Here is a 22,687-nt window from a genome sequence, read left to right as displayed (position 1 = left end):
CGAGGGGCACATTTACCCAACGGCGTCACTAATTTGGAGCCCAATTAAGAACAAGCTGTCAGATCAAGGGCAGAGAATATCAATGTCTGATTTTTTTAACCACTTTTTATCTACCCTATGCAGAACTATCAGTAAATATTCTTTAAAAGTGTCCTTCAAAACAGCCTCCTCTAAACACACAAACATGAAAATAATAGGACAAACTGATGTGGAGACCATAATTTGACAGTAAAACAATTGAAGCTAGGATAAGAAAACGATCGCAAGAGTGGATCGGGGTAAAGAGAAACAAAGATGATGACGAAAAAAATCTTTGTGATAAAAAATGATAATTGTAATTCCAAAGTTTTAAATGCATAAACATGGATTGAAAATGACACAATTACAAAAAGGACTTCGAATTGTACTTACAATCAATGAGTACATTCCTGAACAAGAAAGCGGAGAAGCCTAGCTTACGTGTCTATAATTTTCCTAGATCTATTATTGCGTTATTACGTTTTTTTTTTTTTTACTTTAAATATTTTTATATTATTTTTATATAATAGCATTTTCTTGTTCATTCTTAATTTGCAATTTATGATGTGTTCTATGGCATTTACAGCTGTTGTATGTTCAATTTATTCAATAAACGTGTAAATAAAGAGGAAGGTAGCCTTAATAAAACATTTGAACTGTCTGTGTCTCCCCCTGGTGGCCTTTTGTGGAAAAACAGTATTCCTTTATTGAAGTCCAAAGGCTAAGCCTAAATGAAAATAAACAGACAATAAATACACCATGTCAGTGATGTCACAGAATATTAGACTATCCTTATCGTTTTGATTTGAATGTCACAAGATGTTATGCATTTTTTTATGTACGTAATGGTAATAACTTTTTGCTTACTCTGGCAGTGTCAATTAATTAATGATTATAGCGGGGGAAAAGTTTGACATAGAGAATAGGAACACCATTGAAAACGTAATAAAACCTAAAAGGTTGGGCAAAGTGTATCCATAGAGCTTGTAGTAGATATTACTGTCCATATGGTGATCGGGTTGTGGATCAAATAGGCTGCTGGTTACCTTGCATCAGGCCGGCCTCTCACCATCAGTCCGCGCCGAACTCATGTCCGCCCCCCGCCGTTAGCTTGAAGCTACATCCCCTCGCCCGGATGCGCCGCCATGCCGACTCTAACGCCACTGTCATTTATTCACTTAGCTGCCTGACACGAGTATCGAGTTGATCGCGGACATACTGTGGTGGCTCCTGCCTGTGTTGTGTATTGGAGCCCACACCACGTCCTGACTAGCGCAGACACACGCGCTGTTTATGTTACTATTATTATTATTATTATCATTAATATGTGTTTTAGCTGCGTGCTAGCATCGATGTGGTTCCACTTGTATGCTAGTTAGCTGCTAGCTAACGTTAGCTCGGCTAGTGACAGTCCAGCCGGAGGCGGGGAGAACTGCGAGGTGAGTGTATTATTTTGATGGTGTCCACACTCTGGACTGTGCTTGATAAGGTGTTCGTTTTCGAAATATACTTCGAGTCACGCGGTATTCTTATGGCGTTACAAGTCGAATTAGGCACTTTTTGTGGTCATCGATGTCTTTTAAATTGAACGTTTATTCGACGTTGGCCCGGATGATAGGAGCTAACATGCTAACAGGATAACTGTCCAGCATAGTGGCTCGAACTTTTCCCCCACATCATTAACCCCTGCCCTGTCTTAAATGCCACCAATGTAATCTAATAGTTGTTAAGTTTAAGTGGAAAAAACAAATTATCCTAATAGATTTTGTCAGGGTAAAGATTTATTTCTTATGTATTGTTTGTAGAATAAGTGTATTTTATGTTCTTGCTGGTTGTAGCAACGTGACAAGGTTTTCCCCCAAAAATGACACTTTCAAAATTCTTAATCTGATTGAATATAATGCACCAATAATTTTGCAAATCAGATTTGGAATTTTGGAAAAATAGGATTTAGAGGAGTTTGTAGTGCCCACTGCTCAATACATATTTCTTTCAGAAAATTCCACATGCACCTGTTACATTGCTACTTACAGTGATATTATACTAGTTGACAGTATTACCATTAAAAATGATATTGTTGCTTTTCTAACTTTTTCCATATGATCTCCTTGCTAACTTTCAGATCCAATATAAGTGTCCAAGTCCAAAGTGGCTCTGGAAATCAACCACAATGTCTGTTGACGAAGACACCGTAAAGACCGCTAGCCCACAGGCTAGCTCAGCTTCATCTCTGCAGCTTTCAGAATGTTCTGGAAGTTGCAGCGGTGCATCAATTTTGGCGGAATGCGCAGCCGAGGCTGCTTCTGTCTTGGTGGCCTCGTGCCCGGTCCCAGGCACCGCCGCTTCACCCAGACACACCAGCACAGTGGACACTCTGAGCCACTCTGATGGCACTGGGCCAAGAGCCAAAGGGAACGAAACAAGCATCAATCGCAGGAATAGCTTCCATAACTCCAAACAGCATCAACAAATAAGAGTGGCAAAGCGTCGCAACACATCCAACTTTAATTTCAAGCATCCGAACTCTGGTAAAAGGCGACGGCGGGCAAACTCAGAGAGTGACTCTGTCCTGCCCACTAATTTCCTCCTAGGTGGTAACATTTTTGACCCACTAAATCTCAACAGCCTGCAGGATGAGGAGGTCAACAGGGCGCTGAACGCAGAGACCCCGAAATCATCCCCGTTGCCAGCAAAGAGTCGAGACCCTGTGGAGATCCTCATCCCGAGGGACATCACAGATCCTCTCAATTTGAACAGCTGCATAGGAGATAGCAGCTTCTTGGTGTCCCCTTTAAAAAGCGGTGGAAGGAGGAGGCATCGCAACAGGCATCACGGTGGCAGCTTTTCAACCCAGTTACACGTTTCAGACTGTGGAAAAAATGACATCAAAACTGGACAATCTGTGTCATTTCCCGGTACGGTAACACGTTCGAATCCTGACATCTCTAAAGCGTCAGACAGAGTCTCCGGTGGCGAGGGCGAGTCTCATGACCACTCTGTAGACCACTCGTCAAACTTAAAGGAAGAAGCGACGTCCATGTCTGGCGAGGATTCCACTTGCCTTCCGGTGGGGGCCAACCAGCACACAGGCAGGCGCAAGCGTAGGCGCAACTCTGTCAAAATGGAACCCCCTGTGACTCACTCCACCCCAAATGCAAAATCTGCACCCGTTGAGCAAAATCATAAACCTGGGGGATCCAAAAATTCCTTCCACACGCCCAAGAGTGGAGCCAAATCTGCTGCGGGCGGTCGCCAGCACCAGCATCCCCACAAACAGGCCAGGGAGCAACAGAAGAAGAAGTTCCAGTATGGCAACTACAACAAATATTACGGTTACCGCAACCCCAGCGCAAGCGAAGACCCACGGATACATATCCTCCGTCCAGAGTGGTTTGAAGGGAAACGTGTGCTGGATTTAGGCTGCAACTCGGGCCACCTTACGCTCTACATCGCCAAAACCCTGCGCCCCGCCCGCATATTAGGTTTGGACATCGACAACGGGTTGGTGCACGCCGCCCGCAAGAACATCAGGCATTACCTCTCTGAGATGCAGATGCAAGAGGCCAGGCGCGAGGACAAGCACACGGAGAGCAGGGAAAACGGCAACGCACTGCAAGGGGATGGCGGCCTGGCAGAGGCGGCCGTCGACAAAGACTCTTGCGGCACGGAACAGGTCAAGACCCGACAAGATGGCAAAACAAAAAAAACGACGCACGTATTTAGCGATCAGGCCAGGAGCTGCTCTTTCCCTCTGTCCCTGCAGATTTCCCGGGGGCCCATTGCTGCACCTCCACTTACCGAATCGTCCACCGCAAAACCGGGGGAGTTCCCTGCCAATGTGTCCTTCATCAAGGTAAAATGGTGTCCTATGTAAACTGAGCTGATTACTATTTATTATTTATAAACATTACAGGAAGAGGCAAGTTGTTGAATGTTTACTTCTCTTTATGCTTCAGGCCAATTATGTGCTGCAGAACGATAACCTGCTCTTGACCCAACGACCAGAGTATGACGTGATTCTGTGTCTGAGTGTCACCAAATGGGTTCACCTGAACTGGGGGGACAGCGGCCTCAAGCGACTCTTCAAGAGAGTTTACAGGCATCTTCATCCCGGAGGCATCTTCATCCTGGAACCACAGCCCTGGCAGTCCTACATCAAGAGGAAGAAGCTGACGGTAAAGGCAGAGAAGCTTTTCATTGGAAGACTGTTTTCTTTCGATTAATCAACGGAATGTTTTCTCTCCCGCTTACTAGGATAACATCAACAGAAACTTTAACAGCATTCACCTCAAGCCGGATCAATTTTCGTCATATCTCACCAATGAAGTGGGCTTCACCAGTTGTGAGTTTCTCGGGACGCCGAAGAATTTAGCAAGAGGTAGTGAATTATTCATTGTTTAAAAAAAATGAAAAAATCAACATGAAGTTGTTCGGCATTGTGGTTTGATGTCATGATCAACTTCTTCCTTCAGGTTTCCAAAGGCCAATCTACTTGTTTCACAAATGAGCGCTTCTGCCTTGCGAGGATACGGAATGTGAGTGACCACACAGCCAGCTATTGGATTGTCCCATCGGTGGCATAGACTCTTGGCACGGAACATTCTTTAAGAAGGGGACCAAAAGCAGGATACACTTTTTTTTTTTTTTTTTTTGAAAATGAAAAGACTCTTACGTCACCTTGTTGTTCTGTTTTTGGCACACGTTATTTCAAAATAAGGCCCAGGAGTTGACTGAATACATTAAAAGTCAAAGTATCCCTAAAACACGACCAACATGGTCAGTTAACAACCACTAAGCCCCAGTGGCTGGTTGACATCTTCCATAAAATGTGAACAGGGCTTCTTTTTTCCATGTTGCTTTAAGTGTCATGTCATATTTTCAAGTTTGGGAGGGTTGTTGTAATACTCCATTCTAACGGTAGGAGGCGTAACTGAGACATGATGCTGGCCATTTGGCAAGCCTGTTGCCATCTTGTTGGTAGCATGCCACTGACACCACCGCTCTACTATTATGTTCTGTTAATAATCGTGTGCTCATGAATGTAGAATTGAAGCAGCAAAGGACCCATGGCAGACTTGCTACAGCTTCTTGAACCCACTTTAAATCCGATATCTGGCTTTTATGCACAATTTAAAAGTAAATTAATGCTCTCTGAAGTGATGACTAAACCAGACAGTAACATGCCTTCTTTTCACAAACACAATTGTAATAATCTGTAGTTTTAGCTGCTGCCAACTGTTTTATGGGTCTTTTGCACTTGAATTTTTATGACAGCATGTCAGCTGTTATGTATGAGCAGCTGTCAGTGATGATTGTATCTAATAATTGTTAATTCACTGCAGCGGCACATTTATGATAAATGGTGTATATTTCTGTTTCAGTAAGTGATAATGTTACATCAGAATTTTGTTTCACTTTTGTTCTTGTTGAGTTCTTTACTACTTATTGATTAGTAGTTGCATTTGCGCCCTTTTTGTCAAAGGAGTTTATCTTTTGGCTTTCCAAAAAAAAGGATCACTAATCCATTTGCTGAAAAATGTAACTTTCAATTGTTTGCTATTCCTCCCCTAAAAGTCACATGGATGAACAATTCCGTCAGTTTTCAATATATAAATTGATTACAAGGAGCATTGGTGTCAAATTAATGCACTTGTTTTTTTTTTTGTCTTCGTTCAATATGCTGTGGACCTGTATTCAGTTTGTTTCCAAATGCAAACACACCCCCATCAAATTCTTTATTTAATGATAAGGAACACAAAACATAAATTGGAAATGTAATTGACCTCACCAAATAACATATTTTCTGCTAAGCTAAGACAATCCGATTCTCAGGCATAAAACAAGTCCTTGGCTGTAAAACCAAGGGCCAGTTTCATTTCATCACTAATTAGTTTTTCCACCTACAGCACACATCAAGACTTATATCTTTATTAGTCCTTAACGTGTGCTGTGATTATTTGCCTGATTGCACCATACTGTCTCAGCAGTGGTGTCTCTGAAAACGTCACATCCAGGTATCCAAGCTAAAGTGTGTCTTTGCTGCACATAGCATTACATGAAATATATGCACTGTAAAAAATGAAATAAAATGGAAAAAGAAAGAGTACCCCCATAGGGATTTCCCATACACACACACAAAATAAGATCCTCCAGTTGCACAACAGATAGAGGAACTCAAGGGGTGTATGATTTTTAGCTGCATTGTATTTCATGTTGAATTTGCACTGATGACTTGAGGGAATAAATGTAAATTTCTGCAGGAGACGGTTGTGTTATATTTGAACTTGGCATACTTTCATCAAAGTCAACCTTTGTGAAACCCTGCTGGTGTAAAACCTCGAATGACAGCCTGGTGTAAACAAGTCTGTGGGGGTCTGCCGTTTTAACGTTGGGTCACGTTGTTGTACAAAAATGCATGACACAATGCAGAGGCTCATGTTGACAAATAGCATCCATACTTTTGATATCCGCTACGCCCTCGGCCGTCTTTAAACGAATAGCTTCACTCTGACACAGGTGACCAATAATAATAAAAGTAAACGCTAGTATTTGTAATTGATTGCAACTCGTGGTTTAGTTTGTCAACAATCACCTGCACAGACATTTGACCTTTGTGTCTCACAGGCAGAAGAACAAAGAATGTGCTTTGCAATCAAGATTGTTGAACTGTGATGTCTGATGTCTGGTTGGCAATGTTGTCCACAGACAGACAGACAGACACGATGACGAGAACAAAAACAAGAGACACTTCATTCACAAAAGCGCTGCTCCACCACAGCTACTATTTGAGTCCGTCACTTGACTATTATTGTGTCCTGTCAGTGGAATATTGGCCAGAGTTAGACTCATTTCCACATTTTATGTTCATACAAACACAGCACAAATATATTTGGATTATTGTTCGTGTTCAAATGGATTCGGGGTGCACCCCACCTCTTGCCCAGTCAGCTAGGAGAGATTCCCAATTTATAAGCCTTGTATACACTCCAAAAATGAATAAAATTACTTGTTTACTTTATTTATTTATTTTTATGTATTTCCAAATTCAAATAATCAAAATTTGTTCTTGAAACCCAATCAATATGATACAAATACTATTTTTGTCTTTACCAAAAATATGATCATGCAAACCAGGTTGCAAAACTCAACGTTTCTGCTATGTATGTATTTGGGAAATGAAATAAACACAGTATTTGTATTTCCACACCTTTATTAATCACACTCCATTTTAGAAGGTATTTGAAATTTTCCATAAAACTAAAAAATATATACAAGATACACAATATATCATACGGTATTTCAAACAAAGAAATGGAGATTTGTGAGCCTATAGGTTACAGATTCACAGCAAAATGGCTCACTTTCAAACTACACTAGATTATAAGAGGGCTGAAAGTAAAACTCAAGGCCTCAGACGAGCACATGTGACTGTGACTTTTTGCAGGTTCCATCTGAAGACTGGCAAATGTTAAAAGCGTATGGCACAGCACCTGCAAGTGAACATTGACACATCACAACACACTTCCTTCTGCTTGGACAGACAAAATATTTACATTTGTCTTCTATACTCAAACCATTGACTTCAGTGAGTGTAAAATGTATATTTTATGATTTGTGCATGCCCACCTGTATCGTCGAGGGCACCCATGATGACCGATCATGTACTCCTGAGCATAGCAGAACCGTCTGCAGAGTCCTCTATGCCCACAAGTCCAGTACTGTGGTTCTGGATCACTGCCTGGAGATAGTCAAATATGTCTGATATTATTATTACAGTGTTAGATACAACGCTTCCCTTGTTAGATCCATTGCTTACCCTCCCCGACAGCAAAGAGCAGAAGAAGCACAAGGAGCGCAGGGAGCACCTTCATGTTTGGGCATCAATAAGCTTTCAGACTCTGCTGTGGACACACTGCTGCTGCATTTATACAGTATTTCAATCACGGGGGTGGAGTCGGCCGGGCCCTGTCCAAATCCCAATAACAAAGTGTCTTTGAATGAAGGGAGTCTGAGAAGTGACGATCACGGCTGCCAGCTGATCCAGTTTAGTCAACCTGTGTGGCCCCATGGACAAGACACATTATGTACAACTATTCAATGTTGCTTTTTTTTTTTTTTTTTTTTCAAAGAGGGGAGTGATATAGTTTAAAAGACAGTGCACCCTGCGTCATGTTAGGGTTGCCCTCTGTCCGCCGACTGCTCTGCCCGCATCTGAATGCAGCAGTAGTTAGTAGGTTATTGCTGATGCTGAGAAACCACAATCAAACTATACAAAACATGCTGCTGCCATGACGCAGAATGAATTGTCATCCAGACAATAAGACTACAAGGCATGAACACGTGCAGCTGCACAGGTGCTTGTGCAGCATGCCCCCTAGTGAGTGTTTCAAAGCGGGTTCAAACCGCTTGTTTCTTCTTCGTCGTGTATGACGCTATGATTAATCAATAAAAATAGATTTTTAATTGAAAATTGATGAGCATGAGCACTCAAGTTGTGTTGGCATTTCAGAGTTAGTATCTGGATTGTCATAATTATTGCGGTATGAGGGCTGGTGTTCTGTGAATTTTGCAATTTTAACACTTGGGGCACCATGTATTTTATATATCAATTTGAAAGGCGTCGAAGAAGAACGCATTAGGTGCGCATGCGTAGATGTTGTTTTCGCTATTGAGTCAAGATGGCGGATCTACTAGGTTCAATATTAAACTCGATGGAAAAACCTCCAACTGTCGGCGATCAGGAAAGCCGACGAAAGGCTCGAGGTATTACTATATAATGGCCATTGTAATAAAACAATCTGTGGTGTAAAGCTATATGATATCTGACTGAGAATAATATGGAAAGGGCAAACGAGGCACAGGTTATTTCTGGTGCTGTTTGGGTATCCATTAGATCGTTGGGAAATAGTATCGCCCTTACTAAAGACAGCGCCCACGAGCTCATGTTTATTTTCAGGTTCCACTGTTTCTTTGAGCACAACACATGCCGTGTGCGTGCCCAATGTTGTTTGTGGATGCATTCGATTCAATTGCGATTGGTCCGTACGTTAAAATTATGACGTCACGTGAGGTCCTGAGGTCTGAACTTTCGATACGTTTGCAGAGCAAGCAGCAAGGCTCAAGAAGATGGAAGAAGAGGAGAAAAGAAAGAAAGCAGCGTTCAGGAAAAAGGCGAGTTTGATCTGAGTGATACTACTTTTGACATTTTACTTGCATGCAAAGTGACTCTAAAATGTTTTTTTCACTGTTTAGATGGAGAAAGAAGTGACAGATTTCATCCAAGACAGTACACAACAGAAACGAAAATACAACCCAATGGGCAAGATTGAGCGAAGTATATTGTAAGGATAATTCATTATTGGAGTTACCCAAGTAAAATGACTTTTTTAAAGCAATGTAAATAAACAACAATAATTGTTCTGCTCGTAGGCATGATGTCGCTGAAGTGGCTGGTCTGACTTCTTTTTCTTTCGGGGAGGATGAAGAGAGCCGTTATGTCATGCTGTTCAAGAAGGTTGGAAAATATATATTTTTTTGGTCCAGTCAATATATATATATAAATAAATATGAGGAGGTGTGATGAGCTTCTACTTTTCTTGTAGGAGTTTGCTCCATCTGACGAGGAGCTGGAGGCTTATCGCAAAGGAGAAGAGTGGAATCCTCAGATAGCGGAGCAGCGCCGCAGATTGAAAGTAAGACTGGAAATTAGGTACTTTTTAGCCTAATGCACTCCAGCACATCAGTTTATGATGTGGTCACTTTTCTCTTTAACTTTTTTTCCTGATTACTGTAGGAGCAGGCAGCTCTGGAAGAAGCAGCATCCCGGCAGAGCGACAAGTCGGAGGTGTGTCCGAATTCCAACTACAGGGACAAGTACAGCCACCTGATTGGCACCTCTGCAGCCAAAGATGCAGCACATACACTGGAAGCCAATCAGGCATATGGATGTGGTGAGTGTATTTGAATGCGGTAGAGTACACGAAAACTCTCCTTTGACATCATCTCCCTCTCATTCATCTCTTCCCCAGTGCCGGTTGCCAACAAGAGGGACACCCGCTCCATAGAAGAGGCCATGAACGCCATCCGAGCAAAGAAGCGGCAGAAGTTAGAAAAAGACGCAAACGCACACAGCAGCGCTTTGTGAGACCATGTGGACGTGCAATGTGGTCCCTGACTAGAAATGCAATATTCTGTACTTCAGACTTTATACATGGCAGGTGGACGCTCTACTCAGATCCTGATTGTACAGAAGAGACTCAGGATTTCTGAGTTCTTTGTGTCAGCTAATAACTTCTCAGTCATATTTGAGCCGTTGACAGTATGTGAGGAACATGCTTGTGTTAAAATAGGATGCTCCAAGTGTAATCTCCAATACTGACTTAGATTATTGCGTAGTATTACTATTGAAAGTGTTGAGATCACACTGCCAAGGTTTATTGAGTATGGCATTGATATTGTCGCCCGATTACCATTTTTAAAAGTCGCATCTTTCAATGGATGAGGTCAAACCAGGCTAAAAAAAAAATCTCTTTTAGAAATACAAATGTATATGTTTTAAGCATAGTTTTTTTCTTATCTGTGATCAGTCGTCACTCTAAAATGTCAGGTCAATGCGTACAATGAGTTAAGAGCAGAAACATGCATTGTCATGTTTTATTTAAAGTCCTTTTTTGGTGTTATTCTTTTCAGACAAAGGTGTCTTGGTTTGTTTTTAAAACACTGTTATATCTCCCCATGTGTATAAAATGTATAAAGTGAAAAAGACTTCGTGAATTTATTTTTACAAAGCCAAAAAATGACCACGTCTTATTTTAAAATCCAATTTACAAGACATCCTGATAACAAAAAATCAATTTATTGCATGTGATCGCATGTCATGATGTTATTTATCCTGCAGGAGGCGCCATCGCTCAAAAGAACAAAACTTTCCTCCCGTTGCCGTGCATTTTGACTCGTGTAGAAACATACATAGTATTTTACTGCGTAAACCTCTCGGAGCGTATCACGTTGGAGTTGGGGTTGAAAAAATGAAGTGCTTGTTGGTGTCTTTGATGCTCGTTTGGTGTGCAGATGCTCAGCTGAGAGGCCGCAAAGGTAAAACATCTCGGCCACGCGCGTAGTCTTTCAACAAGGACATTTGTCTGTCAGGGTGGGAAAAGATCATCTCGCTCTTCTTCAAGATTGCATTCAGTTGGATATTTTCTGTAAAAGTTTTATTCTGTCGCACAAAATCTGCTCATCCTGTTTTTTTTAACCACTAATGCAGGCTCAGGCGTGCTGTGCACATTTAAAGACAAGACATTCAAGCCAGGAGACAGTTGGCATCCCTTTTTGGAGCCCTTTGGACTCATTATGTGCATGCGCTGCTCCTGCACTGAGGTAACCTTTTCTCACATTTCAATCCAAACAAGGATATAATTACAGGTTTTGTGACAAATATAATGTGGTTTGTTTCAGAAAGGCCATGTAAAATGCAGTAAGATTAAGTGTCCTCCTTTGTCGTGTGGCAAGCAAGTAGTCGACCCACAGCAGTGTTGTCCACGATGCTCAGGTATACGTCAGTGTTTCCCAGGGGCGCAGATGAGATTTTGGAACGGGAGGGTGGGCATGTTTTGTATAGGATATTTGAACACAAATGGTGGAGGAACCCATGTAGACTGTAGAGACCTTTAACATTATTCACAGGCATACGTATATTCTTTATCCTCTACAAAGAAGGACCATTAATACAGTTGTGCCTTGGTTTGGTTGAGCCACTCAATACAAGATGGTACTTTGTTTTCTTAGATGAGCCCAAGATCCCAGCTGGTCTAAGAGCTCCTGTGAAGTTGTGCAGATATAATGGAAGTGTCTATCAACCAGGAGAGACCTTCATCAAACGTAACTTACCAGCCAAGCCGAGCAACCAGTGTGCCATGTGCTCGTGCTCTGTGAGTCACACCATTTCATTTCCATTTTGACACAGTAAATGGTGAAAGTGTGCCATGTAGACAGGTCATGAGTTGCCCGGCAACCAGTACAGTGTGTATTGTCTCTAATTAGCTTTACAGTACTAGAATTTGTATAATTGTCCATTATTCCAAATGAAAATACATCATAAAAGCTCTTTTTCGTTAGCTTATGGAACTACAAATACCTATGACTTTTTCCCCCACTCAGAATGGAAACATCTTCTGCGCATTTAAAACCTGCCAACCAATCAGTTGCTCCTCCCCGGTCACACTTGCTGACACCTGCTGTTTGGTGTGTAAAGGTAGTCCAATTTATTCCAGTTATTAAAGAAACGTATCTCTTCTCATCTTGGACTGGAGTATTTTGGTCAGGGACTGAATTAAGCGCTACCACAATCCTAATATTTGATTGATGTTTCATGTTGTGCAATCACATTGATTTTCAAATTCACTCTTTGTTTATTTTAGACTCCAGCACTAGTGGCTCATCATCTTCAGAGGATGGAAACCAGCAGCTAAACAGAGGCGTGGTGTGTTATTTCACAAATGAATTCTAAATACTCATTTTACATGATTTACTGTACATATCCTTGACTTTTTTTTTTTTTTTTTTAATCTTTTGGTCTCAAAACATTTGCATCACTCAAGTACATGACCTGTATGTGTGTTTGTTAAAGAGACATTCAGTGGACCAGTGTTCTGGCGAGCCAGTTAGAACACGGTCTCCCCGAGTCCGGTCTTCGCCCAGACACCTGAGCCTCAATAAACTTAACCTCAGAGGGGCTTCGGAGACCACTGTGAAGATTTTGTTGCAGAGGAAACATCAGAAAGGTTTGCTATGCTAAATGCAACCGTGTTCCTGAATCAAAAATGCGCTGTAAGATGGAATAGTCCATTTCATGTGAACGGAGGGGTGGAGCGCTCGAAATAATTATGACAGTTTAAGCACATTCACTCAGATGCTTAAATGACAACTCGAGGCATCAAGTTTATTTTACACACACATTGATGACTCTGTATTACATGTAAAATGAATATTCAAAAGAAAGAATAGCAGCGCCATCTGGTGGAGGAATGCCCCCTTTCCCCTAATGCAGAGGTTTGCGTTTCTCAAAGAGCTTTTTATTTTTTTTCAACCATTTTTCCGCTCCAGTCATATACCAACCATTTCCATTATTTTTGCCCGTCTCTCTCATCAGCATGTTTATACAACGGCAAGACCTACTCGCATGGAGACATGTGGCACCCGGTTTTGGGCAAGGTCCTGGAATGCATCGTGTGCTCTTGTAGAGACGGCCTTCAGGCGTGTGAACGCATCACGTGTCCCAGCCAGTATGCGTGCCAACATCCGGTCAAGTCGCCGGGAAAGTGCTGCAAGACGTGCCCAGGTAGCCAAACACGCGTTTTCTTATATAGCTGTTGAAACTAATCCACATTCTCCACTTGTGTTTCCATCTAGAACATAAAGTTGCAAGTAACCAGACTCAGTGTTACTCGGGCTATAAAAACAAACTTTCGGTTTATAAAGTGGAATCAGCTTTGAAAGTCGACTCTCCCAGCACAGTTCGGATGATGGCTATTGAAAGAGCAAATACTGCTGAGGTGGAGGTGCAAGTGTGGAAGATCGTAGATGGTACATCTCATTTTTGCCCCACCCCCCCTCCACAAAAAAACCTTTCTGATGTGTAAATGACTGACTTCTTTCATACAGGTATTTTACAACTGATGGAAATTGGAGATGTTCAAAGGACAGATCTTGGGGATCATCCAGAAAATTACACATTACTGACAACAGTTGATGAAGGTGACTTCAACAGTGTTTTTGTCCATTCATAATCGCATAGGTAAATGTCGCTGACTCTCGTTGGATTTGTTTTTCAGAGTTGTGGGGCAAATTTAAAGAGGGAGTGAGCAAACTGGATCAAAGCGCCACCATTTGTGAAGATGGTATCCGGGAGATGATGACCTTCCTCAATCCCAAGCAGGTCGAAGGCCTGTGCTCCCCTTAACTCCATTTTGATATTGTGGCTGGACACTTTTGGGAACAGTATTAACGCATACTTCAACTGCATGGAAACCATTTGTTATTCCCGGATGAGGACACAAGCGACTTGGTATGTACAATTACTATTTTTAATGTACATATTTATTGTAAATAAGACATTTTCTCACATAATGTAAAGTTTTTGTCGTTAGTAGACTGCTCTTACTGGCCGGCAGGGGGAAACTTCACAGAAAATGTACTTCTCTTCAAAAAATTGAAGATTTTTTTGTTTGTTTGTAAAAATAAAAAAATAAACTAACCAATCTGATCTCTAACCTCAAGCCTGTTTGATCAACAGGTATCAAGTTATCTTTGTTTGCCATGATTAAGTGAGAGCTGCCAGAAGGCTCCAGAATAATATTGCTCCTCTCTGAACTCCTCGTGTGCCCCCTCCCCTCCAACAATGACTCATTGTACTTTTTTCACACTTTTGGCGCCAGATTGCTCGCTCCCTCTCACACTCCAGGAGGTATTTCCAATTTGCATGCCTTCATTACTCACACAAAAATGTTTGCGCAAGCCTCTGAACCCGACAGCTTGCACAGTCTGTCTCCGTTCACATTGATATGCTTCTGTCTGCCCATCGAGTGTGAGAAGCACGTCGTTTATTTTACTCAAGGTTCAAATTTGTCACACACACTTGTTGAGCTAGGCATGCTTGCTCTCTTGGCTCTGCAAATTGTAGCAGCTGGGGGCAGTCAGTGGGTGTAAATCACACATTAGCTCTGCTGCTGTGCAGGACAGAGTGAGTGAGAAGTGAGGTGCATTTGACAATCGAGGTCACCACTTTAATTGGAACCATCGTCTTAATACGATCACTCGTCATGATAGTATGCCCACAGTCTAACATCTTGAAAGATCTTTCCCAAAAGAGCTGCAAAACAGCTTCAGTTCTCAAGTGTGATGGACAGGTGTCCCAATATTTGTGTCAATCATCTCCTCCACTTTCTTATGAAATCTTCATACATGTTTGAGCTGTGAAAATATATCTGATTAAAGTCTCCATTGGCTGGAATAGAGTAAAACTCTACCGTGTCGTCGCAGGACTTTCCATGGTACGTTGCGCCAAGCTAGCTCACTTTACATTTTTTTTCAAAAGGAAGAGAAAGACCAAAGGCATTGCGGCAAATTGTATTAAAACGTAATCAAGCCTTACAGGCGTGTTTGCTTTCCTAGCTGATTCATGCACTCTGTCATGTTTATACTTCATGACAAATACTTCAGAGATAGGCCGAGGGCCCTGTTATTTTTTCACTCCCAAGTGTGAGTCATGCCGAGGAATCATGAACAATAACAGCATAAATGTCATGAACACTATGCTCCTCTTGATCAGTAAAGCCAGCCACCTTTCAGTGGTTGTGATTTATCTGCCCTCATATTCAAATCTGAACCTTCCACATGAGTGTGTTCCATCAAAGGAAAGCATGAATGGCGCCAGTCTGAAGAAGCGAGCTCATTTGGCACTTGATTAATGAGCAGTGTTGATGAGGTCCCATTTGGTCGCAGCCAGATTTGGTGTCGACCACCTTGTTAGCCAAGCTCCAGTGGATGACCTTCACTTTGATAGTCAGATAATAATAACAAAGATCCACACACGAGTCATGAAATGTTTTTACTTATTTTCTCCTTGGATGCAACTCAACCAATGCTTTGGCTTCTCAACATTGACTGTGTTCCATTGCACTCCTAAGAGGACGCTTGTATTTTGTCTCCAAGTCCGTCAGCAGCATAAGCGCCTCCTTGTGTTATGTCTTCGTCACACAAGTGCCACATAGCAAACTGCCTGAGTAGAAAAAAAATGCTAAAACTTGCATGTATAAAAATAGTGAGTGTGAACTGTGCGTTGTCATTTAATGTTGTACTTTCACTTCCTTAATCAGCTCAAGAACTATATCAGTAGATTGTTTTTGTCTCAACAGTATTTGATCCTTAATTTGTGCAAAAAAACTTTTCGTTCCCATCGTAAATCTCCAGATTATAATATAAAGCATACAGGGTTTGTGTGTAGTGCAGCCAAACCAATTTCAGTCTTCGCACGGCGTCTGGATGCTATCAAGTTTTGCTTTGGAGCCTCTGTAAATATTAAGATTCTTCAATGTGTTCTGCAGCATCTGAGCAGCTGCTCGAATTCCTGTTAAAAAGAATATGGGCATTCCTCTTCACCATGGGGCCATTGTGCAGCCAAAGCGTTTTTAGGCCTGGAAGAAATTCTGCCGAATAAAAATAGTCTCAAGTCCTCACCATTGGCCCGCGCCACATCAGGATTTGATTTAGCCTGCATCTTCTTTGTGCAGTGAGAGAATCTCTCAGGCACAGCCCCATCCTCATGTCTCTTGGAAATTTCACCGTGGTCTTTAGGAATGTCAATTGCCCTGATCAACAAAGAATCATTTGTATCGTTGAGGCAGTGTATATAACCACTTAGACCTACTACCCTACTGTATTGTAATGCTCATCAGAGAGCAAAGACTTTTTTTTAGACAGTTCAATGTTAATATGTATCATTTTGAAAGGTATGAAGATTGTAAGAGAAGCATGTATAGACTCAAAACAAACTCTATTAATCATAAGTGTGCTCTCTTAATTATGAGTCCACGTTTTCTTTGATTTTAGATTTAAAGAAAACAAATATTGTAATGTTAAAATACCGTACAAGCAGTGACATTACAAAACCAACACATTGTGACCTCTTAAGACTAGAGAAGCTTCCAAAAACATCAGTGGAGAGTTTGTCATCATCAAACATCAGGACCTCCACGGAGATAAACTGAATTCTGTTTCCAAGAACGCCTGTACAAAACACTGCCATAAAAATAATCGACAAATACATTTATGAGTGTAGATCATTTTTACTTTGACAGATGTGCACCACCTGCCGGCCAATTTGAAAATTGCAAAACTGCATCTTCATATCCAATATAAAGCAGCTCCATTCTAAAAGCATTGAGTTCCTGTTCATGATGTGGACATAGAACAGCACAACTACGCACTACTTTAACTATTAATTGCTCTTGAGGATCTCGAGTGTGGCCCAAACTAGGTTACAGTATTCTCTTTCTTCCAGAGCCAATAGTCTACTCACCTTATTTTAAAATGTTCGTGCTGGGAAAAATTGCTGGAATTACCGAGTCCATGCTAACCTTGGAAGAAAAATGCAATGATATCCGAGGTTGCTGTTTTTTTTCTCTTCATGTACTTGTATACAGGAGTTGCCATCTCCTCGCAACAGCAAGTCAGCAACTATACCTCCTGTCCAATCGGTGGCGATAAAGAGTTTATTGGCAAACGCGAAAGCGAGAAGCCAGCAATTTTTGTCAATTTATACATTTATTAATAAGAAAATAATCATACAACCTGGACTTCTGATATAGTAATACATTTTTTTGATGGGAGTAATATTTCTATTGACTAATGCTTGACAACATTATCGCTTCAAAGGCTTTTCGAGGACGTCATACTGCGCATGTGCCTCAATGGCTTCTCGACGCGCAGGGACTTTATTTGTTTTAAGTCCTATTTTCGAATGGGATCCATCGTCTCGATGGATATTATCTACAAGTACGCAGAAAACGACAAGTCAATAACAATTATGGTGCCTCGCGAGGTAAAACCAGGCGCAGGTTTGGGTTAGCGGCGCTCAAGCGAACACGGAAGTGTCGAGGAAGTAATTCTCCTTTCCTCGTCTTCCTCTTTTTCGTTCGTCCCTCAGCGTCAGTGTCAGCATAGCTGGAGCTCTTTGCTCCACTTAATGAAATGAGACAGTGTGTCGATCAGCTCAAGGTGACAAATGTGAAGTGTGACAAGTGACGGTAAGGACTTTTCCCGTGCCGTATTGCACAACGATGTGATGATGTGTGTGAATGTGAACTCTTCTTCCCTATGAGTCTGCTTTAGTACGTGTGCAACCAAGATGTTGTGACTTGATAATAAACGTGCTGCACAGAAGCATCATCATGGGGAACACGCCATCAAAGAGCGACGGCGGAGAGGAGCCACCAAAAACAACTTTATTTGAGAGGCAGCCAAGTGGCATCACGTACAGAATCCCCGCTCTCATCTACCTGAGGCACAGTCGCACCTTTCTTGCCTTTGCAGAAAAGAGGACCTCTTCTCGTGACTGTGATGCCAAACTTCTGGTTATGAGAAGAGGGGTGCAGAGTGATGACGGATCTGTTCAGGTAGGAAATAAAAATGACCAATATAGGCAACTCCCATTGGTTGTGTCAATTTAATTCGGAGCAGCCATATTAAAATGGATTGTGTGTCGTGACCTGGAAATAACATAGGGGACATTTTAGCTATTGCACCTTATATGATTTTATTATACTTTAACATCATTGAAGTGTTTATGGGCAAAGTTCAAGGTCCAAACTGAGAATGATTATCTTTCAAGGCAGCTGATTTAGTAAATAAGTTTAAGATCAGGGGATGTTTGAGAAAATGTATCAATATTCGCACGTTCTGAGTGTTGTTAGTTACCTAAATGTTGAACAGAGGCTGAGATGTACCGAAGTAAAATTCCTTGTTTGGCATGCTCAAACATGGCCAATAAAAATTCCTGAATCTTGAAACAGTATTTGGTTGTGCTGGTGTACTTAATGAAGAGTCCACTAAGTGCATTTTACCGCTATCTTCCAGTGGCTGTCGAGCGAGGAGTTGTCAACAGCATGCCTGCCGGACCACCGCACCATGAATCCCTGCCCCGTTTTTGAAAAAAACACCAGCACTTTGTTTTTATTCTTCGTCTGCATCCTTGGCAACACCTCTGAGCACAGGCAGATCATCACAGGTAAAAACAAGACACGTCTTTGCTACGTCAGCAGCGGCGACGACGGCCATACATGGAGCGAGGCTAATGATGTAACGGAAAGCGTAATTGGACAAAGTATTCGTAAGTGGGCTACATTTGCCGTGGGTCCGGGCCACGGGGTCCAGCTGGAGAACGGGAGGTTGATTATCCCGGCCTATGCCTATTACATCCCATACAAGTGTTTCTCCTTTCCTGTTCCTCGCACGGTTTACCCTCGTGCGCTGACGGTGTACAGCACGGACTTGGGCAAGACGTGGCACATAGGCAAGATGCTCCTCAAGAAGTCGTGTGAGTGCGAGATGGCGGAGATCATTGATCACGAGGGCCGAAGTCACTTGTACTGCAACGCCCGCAAATTTGGCGGCCACAGATGCGAGGCGCTGAGCGAAAACAGCGGCGTCTGCTTCGACAAACCCCGCATGGCCCGAGAGCTGGTAGAACAACCCAATGGCTGCCAGGGGAGCGTCATCGGCTTCCCCGCGCCAGAGTTCATCCCCAGCGAGGACGCCGAGAACAAGACGTGCGACACGTCCCCTCTGTCTCCCGACACTCAAACCTGGCTCCTCTTCATGCACCCGACCAACAAGCACAGCCGGCGAGACATGGGCGTGTACTTGAACCGCTCACCCCTACACTCACGAGGGTGGGACCGGCCCCAGATCATCCACAGCGGGCCCAGCGGTTACTCAGACCTGTCCTACAACCGGGATAACGATCAATTCTCGTGCCTGCTGGAATGCGGCAAAGAAAGCGAACTCGAGCAGATTGCATTCATGTCGTTCACGCTCAAAGAGGTCATGCAGACAAACAGGAAAACATACTAAATGAGCCCTGTAGCTTTCGCAAGCTTAACATCCAAGCATGAACAATGCTATGCTAACATTGCTCTGTGTTTACTTGTGTCCCTCTTTGTGGAAGTGCGCATGCATGCAGGAGTCATGTGGTCTGATGTTTACTTACTTACATGACATTGTACATAAGTCCAATGTGCTACTGTATCTCCTCAAATAGTGGTTGGGGTGCAAATTTGTAATCAGCGTGTATTTAAGAGGAGGCCTTTATTTCTACAGAAGCTTGTGTCAAGTTGGAGCTGTATTCGGTGTTGTCTTGTCCAGGGAGAATTCTTACTTGTCGTTTGCAGTGGGAAAAGAATGTGTATCTTTCTTGCCTTCGCATTTTATTTTGTCGTGCTTTTGTTTTTATTGTTAGTCCCTATCAGTAAGGCAGTTGAGGTAGGTTTCACTTTCTGAAGGCGTAAACCGAGATGGTGATTATGAGTCATTGCAACTTTTCTTGTGACTGCATGTGACTTGACAAAAAAATGAAACCATAACACTGTATATTTTTAGATTTATCATATCTTTATTTGTTCAAGAGCTTGATCTACTCCGCGACCAATCTAGGCACGTCTATTAGAGTGGCGGCCACTATTTGAGGACATAAGCTATTTAAGGAACAAAACTGTTTTGTGGGCTGATTTTACGCATGCTGCTCTGCCGTTAGCAGGCTTTGTGTCTGTGCGTGCGTGCGTGAGTGCGTCGCATGCTTGACAAGTGTTCCTTACCGCTTCCCGCGTCTTACAAAACTGTCTACATTTTGTGGATTTTTCCTACCTCTTTTTATTTTCCTTCAAACAAGGAGTGTAGCATTTCTTCCACAATCCAGCTTTCCTCTTATTTCATTGTACTGTATTGCAATTCACAAATGCCTTCTCGTGTCATACAGCCTATATCTGAGGGGGGTAGAAGCAATTTGCCACATCCAAACTGTGCCAAATATAAGTAACCGAGAAGATGATTTTTTTTTTCTCTCTACATTTGCTCATTTGAAGCAAAATGAATAAAGAATTTTACGATTTACCTCTCCATGTATGTTTTCAGGATACAAGAACTGTGACCAATTGACTGATTGAGAGTCACATGACCTCACAGGAATTCAGTTCGAAATAACACAAATTCTACTGTATATCTACATGCATAATCTATATGACTTTATATAATAACCATCGGACTTTTCAGCAAAATCAGTGTCACTCCCTACATAGCCAAAACCAGCACAGTCCACAAAAAGTTAGAAATCTAGATACAAAACCTACAAAATTCTTGTCAAGTTCCGGATGGTTGTCGAATGATAACTTTTGTCTGATTATACACCCCGCCTCCCTCCAAAATGTACACACCAAGTCATTTTAGGCCACTTCTTTGCCAAATGTTAATGTTTCTTCACTAGTGTCAGTGTGTTTTTGTTGACTGTTGTGGAACGTGACAAAAGATGCATGGCATTTTTTTGTATAAAATAAAAATGATAATGGGATCATCTGTTTCTTAAACTCTCAGAGGTCTATAATTGAACATATATTGCTATGCAATTTATAATCTAATCTCATAACATTAAATTTAAATTCACATGTTGAATGTAAAAGTCGAAAGCATTTCTTTGAGTATGTGTGCAAGACTCGTTACACAACTTTGGACTTCCCTTTTTAAGCACTTCTTCACATCAGCATAAAGTTGTTGAACTGGAAATAACTCCCTTAGGGTGTGTCCCTGCAAACAAATCCATTTACAATGTTAGTCTTTATTTGTCTTTGTGAATCAATAAGCACTACTGAAACCACATGGAAACCACTGGGTCATTTCTTTCATGAAAAAAAAAGCCTGAATAAAAAAAGGCTGACTATACATGAGCATTTTTCCGAAAAAAAAAAAAAAAAAAAAAGCTTTACTATTTTTATGAAAAAAAAAAAGCCTTACTATACATGGTCATTAAAAAAGTCTTACTGTACATGGTCATTTTTTTAAATGAAAAAAAAGCCTTAAATTTAAATGATAATTTAAAAAAAAAACTTACTATCCATAGTTTTTTTTTAAATCAACATACCTTGTGCCTTGTCCAATGCCATTCTGTAGACAAAAAAAAATACAGTGAAAACCACGTAGAATTCAGGGACAAATGTATCAAATGAATGTGTCACGCGTCTGCACCATTAGTACCTCGGACAGTTCTTTTTCCCTGCTCTTTCCCCTCCTGTCTTGTTGTGCAGTTGATCAGCAGATTACCACACCTGCTCCCAGCTCATTAACCCAGCATTTCCGTCACTTCTCGTCGCTCATCTGGCTTGCTACCTGTTGCTTTGCTACCTGATTCTGCTCTCTTCCTATTACCAGTTCTAACTCCTGTTGCCGACCGAGGTTGCCTGTTAACTCCTGAACGCTGGCCGGGCTGACTCTCCGCCTGTCCCTGACCATGTCAGCTCTACGTTCTGGCTGCAGTTTGCTCTCTTTTTTTTCTTTTCGTTCCAGTCTCCCACATCCCTTTACGTGTTGCACATGGTTCGTGACAGTGTTAAAAAAAAAATCAACCATTTGAAGACATTTTAGAACACACATATAATTTGGCCTTCCATATCACAGAGAGAATGAAGATGGAGGAAATAGCTTGCAGAATTACTCGTGCAAAAGAATATTAAGGACATTTTGCAGAGCCAATGTACACATAGTGTACTTTAATGGAGATGGGACTTTTCTGTTATCTTCTTTTTCAGTGCTTTTGCCAAGCAGCACCTTCCCAGATTGGATGAATCACATTATGACTCACATTTATTTATTTATTATTTTTTGCAAAGTGTTTTTGGTCGCAATTTTTCAGCACATATGGTAATCTGTATCAGAGTGGCTGTAAAACACACCCACTCTCTTGTCATCTTTGCGCTGATGGTATTCAGGCTCACTAGTGTTGGCGGAACAGATGTTGGCTGTTGATGGTACAAATGTTTCTGCAGTCGTTGCGCTTATTTTGCTGGACACTTCATTGCCCCATCCTGTTAAAATGAAGCGTGTGCCAGGATCTGTTTGACCTAAGATA

The 22,687-nt window shown here is 41.8% G+C and overlaps 4 protein-coding genes and 1 long non-coding RNA gene across 13 annotated transcripts; 4 read left to right on the top strand and 1 right to left on the bottom strand.

Annotated features, from left to right (window-relative positions):
• The first annotated feature begins 1,135 nt into the window (after positions 1 to 1,135).
• Positions 1,136 to 6,280, top strand: mepcea (methylphosphate capping enzyme a). Of its 2 annotated transcripts, XM_049741561.2 has the most exons (6): positions 1,137 to 1,457; positions 2,141 to 3,691; positions 3,782 to 3,871; positions 3,975 to 4,193; positions 4,273 to 4,396; positions 4,491 to 6,280. In XM_049741561.2, the coding sequence occupies exons 2-6, from the start codon at positions 2,189 to 2,191 to the stop codon at positions 4,523 to 4,525; spliced, it is 1,971 nt and encodes a 656-aa protein (XP_049597518.1). In that variant the 5' UTR covers positions 1,137 to 1,457; positions 2,141 to 2,188; the 3' UTR covers positions 4,526 to 6,280. The 2 variants fall into 2 exon arrangements, with proteins under 2 accessions (XP_049597517.1, XP_049597518.1); XM_049741560.2 differs by having other exon boundaries at positions 1,136 to 1,457; positions 2,141 to 3,871.
• A 2,358-nt stretch (positions 6,281 to 8,638) lies between these two features.
• On the top strand, positions 8,639 to 10,780 carry spag7 (sperm associated antigen 7). The gene is made up of 7 exons (XM_049741779.2): positions 8,639 to 8,781; positions 9,122 to 9,189; positions 9,271 to 9,359; positions 9,448 to 9,532; positions 9,621 to 9,710; positions 9,812 to 9,968; positions 10,047 to 10,780. The coding sequence occupies exons 1-7, from the start codon at positions 8,697 to 8,699 to the stop codon at positions 10,160 to 10,162; spliced, it is 690 nt and encodes a 229-aa protein (XP_049597736.1). The 5' UTR covers positions 8,639 to 8,696; the 3' UTR covers positions 10,163 to 10,780.
• A 125-nt stretch (positions 10,781 to 10,905) lies between these two features.
• chrdl2 (chordin-like 2) lies at positions 10,906 to 14,281 on the top strand. 4 transcript variants are annotated; one of them, XR_007486167.2, is made up of 12 exons: positions 10,906 to 11,112; positions 11,285 to 11,397; positions 11,476 to 11,569; positions 11,806 to 11,948; positions 12,178 to 12,271; positions 12,438 to 12,499; positions 12,647 to 12,800; positions 13,169 to 13,357; positions 13,429 to 13,602; positions 13,681 to 13,773; positions 13,851 to 14,083; positions 14,169 to 14,281. XR_007486167.2 is itself a non-coding variant. In XM_049741771.2 (11 exons), the coding sequence occupies exons 1-11, from the start codon at positions 11,046 to 11,048 to the stop codon at positions 13,976 to 13,978; spliced, it is 1,311 nt and encodes a 436-aa protein (XP_049597728.1). In that variant the 5' UTR covers positions 10,906 to 11,045; the 3' UTR covers positions 13,979 to 14,281. The 4 variants fall into 4 exon arrangements, 1 of the variants encoding a protein (XP_049597728.1); XR_007486168.2 differs by having other exon boundaries at positions 14,166 to 14,281; XR_007486166.2 differs by having other exon boundaries at positions 14,153 to 14,281.
• A 1,331-nt stretch (positions 14,282 to 15,612) lies between these two features.
• On the bottom strand, positions 15,613 to 17,308 carry LOC137840958 (uncharacterized). The gene is made up of 3 exons (XR_011088182.1): positions 17,096 to 17,308; positions 16,255 to 16,385; positions 15,613 to 16,144 (listed from the first exon to the last, which is right to left on the bottom strand). It is a non-coding gene; the product is annotated as an uncharacterized lncRNA (long non-coding RNA).
• Positions 17,309 to 17,466: 158 nt separating this feature from the next.
• On the top strand, positions 17,467 to 20,682 carry LOC125981794 (sialidase-3). Of its 5 annotated transcripts, none has more exons than XM_049741777.2 (4): positions 17,467 to 17,617; positions 17,723 to 17,822; positions 17,960 to 18,191; positions 18,652 to 20,682. In XM_049741777.2, exons 3-4 carry the CDS (start codon positions 17,967 to 17,969, stop codon positions 19,645 to 19,647), a joined length of 1,221 nt encoding a protein of 406 aa, XP_049597734.1. In that variant the 5' UTR covers positions 17,467 to 17,617; positions 17,723 to 17,822; positions 17,960 to 17,966; the 3' UTR covers positions 19,648 to 20,682. The 5 variants fall into 5 exon arrangements, with proteins under 5 accessions (XP_049597734.1, XP_049597731.1, XP_049597733.1 ...); XM_049741774.2 differs by having other exon boundaries at positions 17,957 to 18,191; XM_049741776.2 differs by having other exon boundaries at positions 17,502 to 17,822.
• Positions 20,683 to 22,687: the final 2,005 nt, after the last annotated feature.

The sequence above is a fragment of the Syngnathus scovelli genome, chromosome 15 (assembly GCF_024217435.2).
Source record: "Syngnathus scovelli strain Florida chromosome 15, RoL_Ssco_1.2, whole genome shotgun sequence".
NCBI classification, from domain to species: domain Eukaryota; kingdom Metazoa; phylum Chordata; class Actinopteri; order Syngnathiformes; family Syngnathidae; genus Syngnathus; species Syngnathus scovelli.
The sequence above is the reverse complement of the archived record's forward strand: the minus strand, read 5'-3'. Positions and strand labels throughout refer to the sequence as shown.

Excerpts from the sequence above, each read along its gene's own strand:
- mepcea (XM_049741560.2), top strand. The coding sequence starts at position 2,189 with ATGTCTGTTGACGAAGACACCGTAAAGACCGCTAGCCCACAGGCTAGC. Across the intron at positions 3,872-3,974 it reads CCAATGTGTCCTTCATCAAG|GCCAATTATGTGCTGCAGAA; the intron begins GTAAAATGGTGT and ends TTTATGCTTCAG. Across the intron at positions 4,397-4,490 it reads GCCGAAGAATTTAGCAAGAG|GTTTCCAAAGGCCAATCTAC; the intron begins GTAGTGAATTAT and ends TTCTTCCTTCAG.
- spag7 (XM_049741779.2), top strand. The coding sequence starts at position 8,697 with ATGGCGGATCTACTAGGTTCAATATTAAACTCGATGGAAAAACCTCCA. Across the intron at positions 9,533-9,620 it reads ATGTCATGCTGTTCAAGAAG|GAGTTTGCTCCATCTGACGA; the intron begins GTTGGAAAATAT and ends CTTTTCTTGTAG. Across the intron at positions 9,711-9,811 it reads AGCAGCGCCGCAGATTGAAA|GAGCAGGCAGCTCTGGAAGA; the intron begins GTAAGACTGGAA and ends TGATTACTGTAG.
- chrdl2 (XM_049741771.2), top strand. The coding sequence starts at position 11,046 with ATGAAGTGCTTGTTGGTGTCTTTGATGCTCGTTTGGTGTGCAGATGCT. Across the intron at positions 11,570-11,805 it reads GTGTTGTCCACGATGCTCAG|ATGAGCCCAAGATCCCAGCT; the intron begins GTATACGTCAGT and ends TTGTTTTCTTAG. Across the intron at positions 11,949-12,177 it reads GTGCCATGTGCTCGTGCTCT|AATGGAAACATCTTCTGCGC; the intron begins GTGAGTCACACC and ends TCCCCCACTCAG.
- LOC125981794 (XM_049741777.2), top strand. The coding sequence starts at position 17,967 with ATGGGGAACACGCCATCAAAGAGCGACGGCGGAGAGGAGCCACCAAAA. Across the intron at positions 18,192-18,651 it reads GTGATGACGGATCTGTTCAG|TGGCTGTCGAGCGAGGAGTT; the intron begins GTAGGAAATAAA and ends GCTATCTTCCAG.